At 34.4% G+C, this 13,004-nt stretch overlaps 1 protein-coding gene across 1 annotated transcript; it reads right to left on the bottom strand.

Moving 5' to 3' along the window:
* Positions 1-2,733: 2,733 nt before the first annotated feature.
* On the bottom strand, positions 2,734-12,613 carry LOC124929743 (myosin-9-like; the record flags this gene model as incomplete). Its single annotated transcript, XM_047470138.1, has 24 exons — positions 2,734-3,068; positions 3,853-4,074; positions 4,341-4,439; positions 5,113-5,232; positions 5,391-5,596; positions 5,702-5,879; positions 6,634-6,694; positions 6,882-6,991; positions 7,103-7,234; positions 7,380-7,559; positions 7,686-7,812; positions 8,110-8,147; positions 9,762-9,863; positions 9,980-10,037; positions 10,114-10,215; positions 10,349-10,495; positions 10,577-10,713; positions 10,790-10,939; positions 11,041-11,200; positions 11,288-11,346; positions 11,560-11,716; positions 11,792-11,937; positions 12,062-12,205; positions 12,467-12,613. Coding segments are annotated over 24 exons (3,126 nt in total), but the record flags the coding sequence as incomplete, so codon positions are not given.
* Positions 12,614-13,004: the final 391 nt, after the last annotated feature.

The following is a 13,004-nucleotide window of genomic DNA, read 5'->3' as shown; positions in this document are numbered from 1 at the left end:
ATAGTTCAATGGAAAGAATGAACCAAAGTTAAAACAATGAACGGAAGACTTACCAGAGATATAGAAGAACTATATGGTCAGAAGCTGATAAAGAAGAATCAAATGAGCAGCTATGCAGGTCTTCACTGGTACAAGCGTGGGAGGGGACAATGACTTTTCGTCCATGGAAGTAGGTTTTCAAAGACAAGAGTATGAAGGAGGATGGAGGTCACCGAATATTCCAAGGGAAGAAGCAGATAAGATGATTATTTACTTAGAAGCCTATGAGATAACTAACACAGTACAATGCCAATTTACAATTTAAGCCCATGTATATGGAGAGGCTCATATAAAATCTGATGGAAAGCACAAATGACCCAGCTAATGTAGCAGTACTGACAAAATAAAATAAAAAATCACATTAGGCTTCATTTGATTTGCCTAATGCACCTTGATATGATTTTAAGTATGAATATGTGATGCAAGAGATAAGAAACATTTTCATCTCTAAATATATTTGCCCAAAATATAAAATCTTACTCTAGCTTCTCTTTGATAAGTAAAGGTAAAAAAAAAGTTCCCACATCAGTTGTTCAAGACAAAATTCTCTAGTGTATGATGCAGGTTCAAGGTAATACTGTGCAAGGTATTTTAAATGGTTGATTGTATTGCAGAGAACTGGAAATTTATATAGCTAAATATTGGCATCATGAGATGCATTTAGTATCTCCAAGCTAAGTTCATCTTTGCTGATATGAATGAAGTTCAGATAAGTATTCATAAACATTAAGAAAATGTTTTGTGGGTTCTGGTCAATGAGACTTCACTATTTTGACCAAATACATGTTACACCAAATAATCATATGAGAACCACAGTAGTTCTCTATGAATATGATCGTTAAGGTTCAAATCACTCCTATCAAATAATTTACTGGGATCTGAAGTGAAATATATTACTCTGGTAAGAAGTCATCTGCACAAGAATGCTGAATTTTGATTGTCAAGGAAATATCCACCTCATTTTATATGAATCACGAGTAAAATTATATTTTGAGTAAGATAACCTAGTATGCATAAACTACATTTATCTAGAAGGAAAGGTGTAACATATAGAAAGAGAAAGTTCCATTAGGAGAAGTCATCAAATGCCCCCTCCCTGTCGCTTTCCCAGTTATCAGACCCTGCACAAGGCAACATCAAAGGAAATGTATGTATGATACAGATAATTTTATCAAGGTTGCCTTAAGCAAAAGATACAACTCCGGCATAAAGGAAATGAGGGCAAAGGAGAGATGAGAAGAGTTGGACAACAGACTAGATGGCTGAATTAGGAGAATCAATGAAAGACACTAAAGAAGCTAGACTGACCTGAGATTTTAGCGGCTGAAAGATCCTGAACTAGCAGCTGAAAAGTATTGAGATGAAGAGAAGAAAAGTTTCCTGGAATTGAAGCAGGAGTCGGAAATATGAAATCAGAGTCACTGAATGTAGTATCAAAAGAATCAGACGACATATCAATCCGGTCATCTCAGCAATAAGTCTAGAAGTTGAACTCGAGTTGGATGAGGTAGACAATATCATTTTCAGCTCTGAGAGTTGGTCCAACATGCAGAATATCACCCTGAGCCACACTAGATCTTTTCTAACATTAGTCAAATGACCTCATGAAAGTTGAATTCCATTGGTAAGATAACTGATATTATGACTTCTCTTGATTATGTTCAACTACATGTTCTTGTTAATTTGTGTTTCTTTTTGTATCTCAATTATATGTATCAATTTAGGTAGGTAAGTGAATGATATGAAATAGTAGTTAACTCGATCCAGAATGTAGAATCTCAGGTTTATATTACTTAAGAAAATGTGCATGTATTAGGAAACAGACTGATGTTTTTGTTGTTGCTTAAACGATCTTTCTGCACATTTTGTGCATGGACTTTAAAAAAAATATTAAAATAGGAAACAGATTGATTAGGAAAGTCTAAATTCAAAACTTGTTGTGCCAAAATATGTTGCTAGCTTTAAGAAGCACTACCAATATTATGTGTAGATTTCTTGAATCATGACTAGTGCTAGGGTCACTGGCTTTCAAGAGATATCTTGAGGAAGAAACCACAAGAATATTTATGACAAACCCAAAACATGTAAAATATAACAAGAACTTTTGTATTGATATATAGTGAGAGAATATAACACATATTGCCTCTCAAGCTAGAGCATCAAACCATAAAGAAAACTCTTATGTGACTTCATTATCTTTCAAAGTATCTGCGACTCTAAAGATGTAGTAGCTAAATAGTGTAACAAGATATAAATCCAAAATCTGATAATTCCATGACATGTAGCCTAAGTTCAACTAGCAAAAATCATGTCCTGCAATTAATAAGTGTTCTACTCTCTTTCCTTTTGGCATCTAGACTTGGGCTTGTCCCATACTGTACAGTCTTATATATAGGGACATTCTTATATTAGAACAACTTTATCTATTTTACTTAATTAAAATAGTATCTTTACAAGAACAATAACTTAAAATTTGTCCATTTGTGTGGGGTGTGGAAATAAAAACGGGGGTTTCATCATTAATTGCCTATTGTCACTGCCTTGGCAATAACATGCAACTTCTGAATCCTGCTGCACAAACCATATTGTACTGCCTCATATATATAGGCCCATCCCCACATTACATATACTTATTTGTTTTACATATAAACAAAAATAAGGGTGAAAAATGCATATAAAATAAATTCCTATGATTACCTATCAATATATAAATATTCCTCTATGATGAATGCACACATACAGGGAAAGAGAAATAAAGAGAGATAAAAGGTGATGGATGGATGTATAATTATTTCCTTTATGTTGCACTATCAGTGGTAAAGAACACTCAAAGAAACTGGAAATCAATAATAAAAAATAAAAACTTCAATAATAGTGCACAAGCGCTACCTGTTCATGGATTCCTGAAGGTTATGGACTTTTTTTTCTGTATCTTCTAACTTCTTCCCCCGCTCTTCACTTGATTGCAGGGCTTCAGAACATTTCTTTTCAGACTCGTCAGCACGTTGTGTTTCAGATTGTAGTGCAGCCTAGCCGATGTAAAAGTGAGTTAACATGGACAAGATAAGGCATAGAAAGACAAATTTGGCCCAGCTTGTGAGGGAAAAACTATATTTTCAGAGTTGTTGACCACTGAGTTCAAACTAATATTTGCAATACCCAAGGTAGAATTTATTCGCTGGCAATATTATTTTCCCAATCGTTTAAACTTTTATATGAGTTGGTTACTTAATGGTATTGTAGTTCAGATCCTTGGATCGAATTCATTCATTTCACCCCAATATCAATTGTCTTAATCTAGTATTTAAGAGTTCTGTTTTCACTTTTAGGTATCTTCTTATACTTTTAGGCAAGTTGGTAACTTAACACAACCAAATGTGGAAGGCAAAACTAAGGCTCACAGCAACTTTAATTTCTAGATAAGACGTCTAAAATTAATCTCCAGAAAGTGAAGTTCAAACAAGACATTATGGCCATGTCATTTCGTCCCCAATCTCACCCTGCACAAGATAATAATTGTTTTATATACTTGTTATCAATTGAGAAATGCTGAATAACCCTTCAGAATCTTTAATCAGTATCCCCCTTTTTCATCACATCAGTTCCAACCCCTTGTTAATATCAAGTTTTCTGAATGCGATTGTTCATAATTTGTTACAGCTAGTATTATATAAAGAGATCATGCAGGTATGTCATGTAAAACAAAAGAGGGTCAGATTCAATAAATACAGTTGTAAGCATGCTGCATTGCTTGAACAAAAAAAGGTAAATGCAAGTAGCATGAATTAAGTATCCAATTGCAATCAGTATTACCTTCAAGCCTTCAATTTCAACAGTTAGAGTCTCTATCTTTCCGGTATCTTGCACAAGCACAGGTGTCTCCTTGACAACTGAAGCTGCTTCCTCAATGGCCTTCTGTGCAGTTTCACGTTCCTTGACAAGTAAGGCATTTGTTCCCTGAATTTTACTCTGCATACCTTGCAAGGTTTCCTGCAACTTTGTTATCTCCTGGGCTTTTGCCTCTTCCATGTCAGTCTGTAATGATTTTAAACTTCCATCATACTCCACAAAAATACAGATATAAAGAAAGAAATATTCATCAATAATCCAAATGATGGTTTGATATTAAGCAGGGGCATGTTACTTCCATACTACCTACATAACATATTAAACAATGTCATCAAAACTTGTACCTTACATGATGCTTCAATAATTAGGGTAATGCATCATATAAAATTCATTTAAGAAAACCAAACAAAGTACCACAAATTAATCATCCAATAACAAATGTTTTGTTGTACCCTTAAACGTTTTTCCAACTGCACACGCCATGTGAGCTCTTCAACCTGCTTTTCAAGCTTATCTTTTGCTATTTGTAGCGCACCTGTCTCTCTTGCAGCCTAGAAAGCATATTGAAAGAAAAGATTTAGCATGAGAACAAAATAAACCGCATCATTTCAAATCCTGAATTATGCAGAGAAATCAAATCATATCAAATTCTTGTCAATATTTTACACATTTTGTTTTGTCTCTCCAATCTTTGGGCTTGTTTGATCTTGGGTTATTTCGAAAAAATCTTGTTAGATGAAAATGGATTATATGGGTTTTGGGCAAATGACCAAAATAACCTTAGTATATAATATTTTTAAAAGTTATAAAGAATAAAGTAAGGGTATTTTAGTTGATGATTTGAATATTTTGACTAATTTGATGGATAAAGTGATTGATGATAGAATACTGGTTTATTTGATCCAAATAAGCCACCTTAATTATCAAACTACATCTAATACTTATGCAAGGATAATTAACACTTTCCTAGCTTTATATGGTTTTTCTGCCAAATATACTTTAAGTGACTGAAGTTTCAAGCTAGAGCTGCAATAAACCTAATTCAACTTGAAAGTTTCCTTTTTAATTTGCTCATGTATTTGTTGTCTATATAGATTAAATATATATGGGACCATAACTTGGCAGGTTCCCTTATTCAACACCATACATACAGCTACTTATGTTTACTTGTAGATGCAACAAAACAAAAATTAAATTAAAATCTAGATAGCAACAAAGAACTACCATCTTAAGTTTCCGAAGCTCTCTCCTGGCTATTCTTCCTCTGGTTCGACATTGTGTAAAAACAGTTGCCCATTTAAGTTTCTTGTAGTATAAAGAAGCTCGATGACCACGCCAATGGGCCTGCAAATAATTGTAAACATCTAACTTATGGACAATAATTATTTTTAAAAATGCTCAGTTATGAATATGACAGTTATTATCAATGTGAGATTTTACTATTTGATCAACAGGTCCAACAATAAGTCTTCCCAGCTAACATGTACTGAAGAAGCACTAACCTGGATAAAAGTAGATGCCTTTGCCTGCTTTCCATATCTGAACTGATTACGAGCAGCCATTGCCCTTAAACCTGTCTGCACTATAAGACCCGAGAACTTGAGTCGCGTGTAAGCCAATCTTGACTGGTGCCTACGTGAATATTTCTGAATTTTAAGGGCCGCTGCCTCCATCCTCTTGTTCCCATATATCTTGCATGCAAGATTTCCTAAAGTCAAATGAAAATGTAGTATATAAGTCATAGCAGGAAAATGATTTTTCTTTTCAGCATGTGCATTTTTATAAAGCATAAAGAAGCATGTTTCTTGCACACCTCTGCACGAAGATTGAACACATATGGCAGCCTTCCGCATGGAAAGAAAACGTCTCCTTGCAATGTGAGTTCTGATCTTTCTTTGGATTGTCTTTGCTGCATTGTTGAGTTTTTCTGCTCTTCGTGCATCTAAATCAGCCATTTGACCAGCCCTTAGAAAAACTTTTGTTTTCCCTATCTGAAAAGAAATTTAAAGCCAAGTGTAGCAGAGCTCATTGATAGATGGGCGTAAACAGGAAGAAAATCACACTTAAAGTTGTAAGCAAGATTACTTGAATTCCCAGCCCATGTCACATTGTGAACATCATAAATATCAGTTCTTTTTATTTTCTTCAAAAGTAAATAACAAGCGGGAACAGAAAATGATATATCCCATGGACACATTCTTATATTTCAGGATTATGCTTATATAAATATTTGATACAGATTATTCCTGTAAAATTGTTCGCAATCTGTCGTTCATTAAACCATTTTAATACAAGATGACTTTTTTCTAAATAAAAAAAGAAAGAAGATACTGATAACGAATGTTAAAAAAACTTTCAATTCAGAAACCATAAGCAAGCTTCAAGTGTTGTACAAATAGTACATACCAATGAAAACCTTGATTAATCTCATTGGACAATATATCAAATTAGAAGTATGGACAGTTAGGCAAGAACTTACAGTGGCCACAATTCTAAGTAAAACTATATCAAGAGGAAAATAGTACGGAAAATATATCATAAATTTAAAGTTACTCAGTTGATAAACCTAATTTAGTCAGGAAAATTAAGAATATGTCCATGGGTGCAAGGTTAGGGCATACACACGACAGACTGAAAATATGTGGCAGGTTGTATCTATGTTCTTAGAAGAAAATTCAACTTGTCTTAAAAAATCACACATAATAAAAACAGAAAATTTGACCATGGACAAGGGTTTTATGATACCTGGAAACCATTTAGCGCCATCTTATCCAAAATCTTCTTGCAGGCAAGTTTTTCATCATTGCTGTACAAATGCAACAAAACATACAAATTAAGAAAAACTACAAGGTTCCAACAACTCTGGTAGAGCATGCCAAGCTTCCTCATAAAATACATGATGCAGCAGCATTTCAGCTTCTTCATTTTTTTTCAAAAATGAAACTTGTGCAGCATTTTTTTTTTGTTTGTTAGGACAAAAAGGTAAGGCTTACTTTCCCTCCAATGCCTCGGGATTAAGAAGATTGAACCGATGGAGGAATTCAAAAAATGTCTTCCGAGTAGGGTATCCAGCACAACTGATACGAATTGCCTCTAGAACACCCTAAATACGTTCAGAATTTTTTTTTAAAAGAAAATCAGACACAATTGGAGTGACATATTACGGCAAAGCTGATTCAGATAGAACAACATATCACCAAAATGTTTTACTTACTCCACAACGTAGTTGTTGCATGATGTTGGCATTCTCAAAAATAGCCGGTTTAAGAAGATTATTTGGCTTCACACATCTAATATAGTGTGGTTCCGTAGAATTCAGCGTTTCCATAAGTGACTGCAGTTGCAGCTGCACAAATAAATACATCAGAGTTGAGGTATGATGTTGTATCAAGAATGTCAACTTTCTTAGAATAACAGCTAAAATTCTGTCCATTTGCCTCCCCAAAACCAGTAACTAAGAACTTTGTCCAAAATTAGATGAATTCAACTACCTTAAATCGAGAACCAATAGATGAGAATTTAGTCGATTTAGACGACTTTGTTGCTTCCTCTTGAATCGGTGGAAAAAGTCCTGCTACAAAGGGACATGTGGATGAATTCAACAGATCTTGATGTTCGGGGACAACATAGTCTTTATTCTTGTCAAGAAAGTGATCTGATTGATACAGCACCTGGGCTTAGAATCAACAGAATTGGCATTCTTAGATACACCAGCATGTTACAAGAACTGGTCATATTAACACCGAGAATAAAAATTGATGCATTAACACTATAACTTGATTTTCTGCATAACCTACCTCACCAGCATAATGGGCAATGGAGAAGTCTGTACGGGACAATTTTGGCTTGACAAATCGCTTGTGAGATTTGAATGTCTGATAAAGCTTTTGTGCAAATGTTTCATGAGTTGACTTTGGAAACATGCTGCAAATACAAAAATGAATTTGTAATTCCTACAGATTAATAGAAAAAAATAGAAGGATGTAGTGCATGTCAAGGATAGAGGAAATATCCGTTATGTATGTATAAGCTGTAAAGTATATATTGACATGAACATGGTATCTTATTTATCATACAAAGAGGAATATATATATGTGCAGAAAGAACAACATGAACTACATCTTGCGTTCTTTTTAATAAAAGTTGACCTTTTTCAAAAAAAAAGAAGGAAGAACAACATGAACTATGACACGCATGATCAAATAAGGAAACTTATCCTACCAGGCCTCATCAAGCAGTGCCACAATTCCTCCTGGTTTCTGCAAAAGTAATGAGTAAAATTAAATCAATACATAACTCTTATGCATACTTCATAATGATATCTGATTAACAAGAAGATAAACTGTTTGAGAAATTATTAGCTAATTAACTATATGCTTTATGCATCAAACTATGGCATATAACCTTTTGATGAATCAGAAGTTTCTAGTAAGAAGAAAAACTCTTTTAAGAATGGAAGGATAAAAACACTTTAAATTGGGGATGCAATTAACATGTTAAGCAAATGAGCATGATCCAGGATGAAAAAATTGCTAACATAAGGCATTTTGTACTGTCAGGTCATTCAACCAGAACAAATTATGCATAGGGCTTCAGGTTCATCAACCAAGTCTTCGCAACACCACAAATAAACTGATGTCAAGTTCCTTGGCATTTTGCAAGAGTATACGTAGAATCTGCCTATGGAGAAAGAACACACAGCCGTATAAGGTCGATCAAAAGAGAAACAATTTAGAGGCAAACAACTTATCTGACTTGTACTATATTATTTTTTAAGGAGTTACAAATGTACAAGCGAATCAAACTATATACATTGGAAGGAAAGTAAAGTAAAGTAAATGAAATGCACATTTCCAAGACCGATAATAAAGGATACATGGGAATACAAAGCTCAATGCAGATTAATCACCCAACAATATTTTCCTCAGTATATGATTCTAGCAATGTCTAATACTACACTTATATACAAGCAATCATGAAGGACAAAAACAAACAGGAATTAACACTGGTAACATAACAAGAATATCGATTAGATGCCTTCTCTCTATGACAACAAACCTTGCTGCATACATATATGTATATATATATGTATACATATGTATATATAATATATATATGTATATATATATGTATATATATGTATGTATTTCACTGCTTTTTGATCAAATGAAGTCAACATACCATAATGAGAGTTAAATTGAATGATTGGGGAATGAAGTTATACTTCCTTGTCAGAATACCACGACTGGTGTGCAACCATTAGGGTTTGTCATGAAACTACTCTCCACTGTACCGACTATCTTCCATAAATAATCTCTCAATAACTTGACCACAGCATTTATATATTTTTCTAATTGGATGATGATTATGGACAATTGAGATCATCATTAACTGGAATGCAATTTGCGCCTCAATCTTTTTGGAGAAGACAGGTATTCAGGTTTTTCCTTTGCAAAAAAATTTAATGCAAGCATTAACTTTTAAGAATAAAAAAATAATTCTAGAGACCAGATATTCAAGTTGAAAATGCTACAGTGCCATTAAGTACCCTCAAACCCTTTTAACTCTGGTAGGAAATAGGAACAACAGAATCACTCAAATATAGGCTTTAGAATAATTATAAGGCTTACACTCTCCTTTAAATGTAAAGAAACAGCCCTTACATGTATTCAAGAATACTAAACTCCTTGAAGGTTTATCATCTAAGCCCCTTCAGTTAGTTGATTGATAATAATATAATATACAATTCCTTCCTCTATGCATGACTTAGAGTTAGTAACTATGTCTTTAAGACCTTATAAGCTACGTCAGAGGAACTATTTGAAAAACTCGTTCAGTATTTGTAGGCTGGTAAATATAAATTCAAGGGAAACCTTTTCAATAAGATCGAGAACGTCTTGGTTGTCAACAAATTCTATGTAGCTCCAGTCAATTTCCTCTTTAGTGTATTCTTCTTGTTCCATTTTGAAGACGTGCTGAAACACACCAAGACAGCATTTAGAGTAAGCTCTTTCCCAATAAATAAAATCTTTTAGAGTAGGTTTGAAGTAGATGAAAAGACACAACTGAAATTTTACAAAGAAGTTAATACCTGATTGAAATGTTGCTGCAACTTTTCATTGGTAAAATTGATGCAGAACTGCTCAAAGCTGATGCATAGATATTATAATTTTTAAGGAGACTGGAATTGAAAGAAGAATTAGATAATATCAATGAAGTATCTACCTATTAGTTTTAAAACTTTCAAAACCATAGATATCAAGCACCCCAATCAATGATTTTGAGTCAGGATCCTGACCAATAGAATTGTTAATTTTGTCCACCAACCTATAATTCACAAAATACCCATTCAATAGCAGCATAAAGGAAGCATATCAAATAACTCATAGCTTTAGCAGGAAACGTGAACCACATTCATTATATCGCAGCTAAACAAAAGATCAGTATGATGTCAATTTACCAATCAAATAAACGGGAATACATCGTCTTGGCTAAGCCATCCCTGCTTACTGTTGCACCAATGGGATCAAGACTTCTCTTAATGACCTCTTCTGGGGTAATCATCACGCGCTTAAGTAATGCATCTTCTAGGGCAGAAAGATCGCACCTACATAAAAACATTAACTGACATATATCATACCAACTTCAGAAGAAACTGTTAATTGTTATACAGAAGCTTTAAGCATACATGAGAAGATCTGCGACAGTCTGAAGATGAAACTTAGATTTATCATCTTTTAAAACAGATGAATCAATTTCTTTACCCTTGGCAAATTCAATATTGCCAAGATGAAGAACTGAAGCCACAACTCTAAATATTGCTTCCTGCAAGAGATAAAGCAGTATTACTATCTTATGTATAAAAAATCTATAGAATCTATTTTCCAAAGTGAGTCTGTACCTGTTCTTTTTCACTTATTCCAACAATATCCATAGCTCTCCTAGTGGCAAGGTAATCATGAGCATCACTTATTCCCACAAGGTCATAGCAGTTTGATTGATTTAGATAGTGAAATGATCGTGGATTTCCCAACTTATATTTCTCAACTTCCTGGTAAGATTAATAATATATTAGAATAATCATTCAATAAGATAAACATTTTGTGGTCTTCAATGATGAATCACACAATGACACGATTACATAAAACAAACCTCCTTTGGTGCCGCACAAAGAAGGTAAAAACAATGATAATTACGCTCTGGATCTGAAACTTGACAAACGCGTGATCTCTCAAGAAGGTAAGTTCTAATTGCTGCTCCTGAAATTCGTCCATGCTTGTCAAATTGAATCTCAACGAATTTACCGAAACGGCTGCACCAAGGGAAATAATATCAATAAAACTAACCATGAAAACATTTCAAAACTGACTTGATTCGGCATAACAATCAATTATGTAACCTGGAATTGTTGTTTCTGACAGTTTTTGCATTGCCAAATGCTTCAAGGACTGGGTTTGACTGCATTTACATCAATTGGGACAAATGTTCAAGGTCAGAACAAATTTAGAACATTAATAGTCTAATAGTAATGAATACTCTCCTCAAAATCATGTTGATGCAGATGTTGTTCACTAAATGCAGAAAGTGGTGATGATTAATAATATTAATGCGCCATGTAGTACAAAGATCAAAAGGGTGGGAGGAAGACAAGAATGAAATAACCAATCTTACTTCTAGAACTTGCTGTTCAACTGTTCTCCCTTCAGTGCCTTTACGTCCTCCCAAATAGGCAAGGTATCTCATAAGCATCTTAGTTGTCTCAGTCTTACCAGCTCCACTTTCACCACTGACCAAAATGGAGTTGCTTTTACACTCGTTTATCATTGCCCTGATTCATTTCTTTCATTTAGCAATGATTCATGGATAAGAAATCACAGACAGTACAATAAAATTATGGGTTCACCTATAAGCAACATCAGCAATTGCAAAAACATGAGGACTTAGTTCTCCAAATGGTGCTCCCTTGTACTGCTCCATCATGTGACCATCATACAGGTGAGGAAGTCTTTGGAATGGATTAATGGCAATAAGAATACTTCCAGTATATGTCTGTCATAATGTAGAGTAGGATATAAATAGGGCTGTCCAGAGCTGCCTTAGTTAATTTCTTCTTCTCACTACTCCAGACTTTTTGTTGGCTATTGGATTAAATAATAGATAGAGATAGTCTTACATATATTTCATTTAGTTGGTAACGGGTTGCCAAGTTTAGCAGAACCCCAGGCTCATGTAAATATGATAGCTTAGTCATATCATCCACTCCACCAGCAGGAGCTTCCATATCCTTGGGGAAGATGTTGGATAAATTTGCAACAACCTGAAGATAAAAAAGGAAGAGCTCGCTTAAGTTAAAGGCAATGATATTGATAATGAAGGGAAGAACATAAGCTAATACTAGTACTACAGCCAGTTATCTGTTATGTTGAAAAGTAATGGTAAAGACCTAGGAATGTGTCTGTTTCCCATAGTTGTTTCCAAAACATTAAACTCCTAGAGAAGGGATTTCTGATGACGTGAATATGAACCTCTACTGATGGGTTTAGTATCACCTAAAAAATCTATCATAAATGTCATGTACCTTCTTCCCATGGCTAGTTTGGACCACCACTTCCTTTCCATCAATCTTTGACACTTGCCCGTCTACCCAAGCGAGTTCTGGGTCTTCAACCCAAACATGAGAACCGATAATTATGTTCACAGTAGAACCCTGCACGCAAGGAAATTTTTACCATTTCAAGATAGGTCGTTCGTGTGTGTCGAGAATACTCCATGTATAAACCAAATCGCAATTGAAACGGGTATTGTGGATCCAAAGAGTTAATTAGTAAAGAATTTCAGCAACTTAATTTACTACTAAAAGGATCATTAAGAACAGAAAAGTTGTCGGCATGGCATTATCATTGGCAAACCGTCAAATTTATAAACACGTTCAATTCTTCGCTAAGTGCTGACGATTGACGCTGTTCATAAGTTATCTAATAAAAGGATGAGACGTTTTAACCGATGTATCAATTTGTTTCATTGATAAACGATGTTCGATTTCAGAAGCATAGAAAGAAATGCGGGGGAAAAAAAAAATGAAGAAACGGCATTACCATCATTACGCAGCATAAAGA

Source organism: Impatiens glandulifera, chromosome 3 (assembly GCF_907164915.1).
Source record: "Impatiens glandulifera chromosome 3, dImpGla2.1, whole genome shotgun sequence".
NCBI classification, from domain to species: Eukaryota; Viridiplantae; Streptophyta; class Magnoliopsida; order Ericales; family Balsaminaceae; genus Impatiens; species Impatiens glandulifera.
This window is presented reverse-complemented; position numbering and strand designations above follow the sequence as displayed.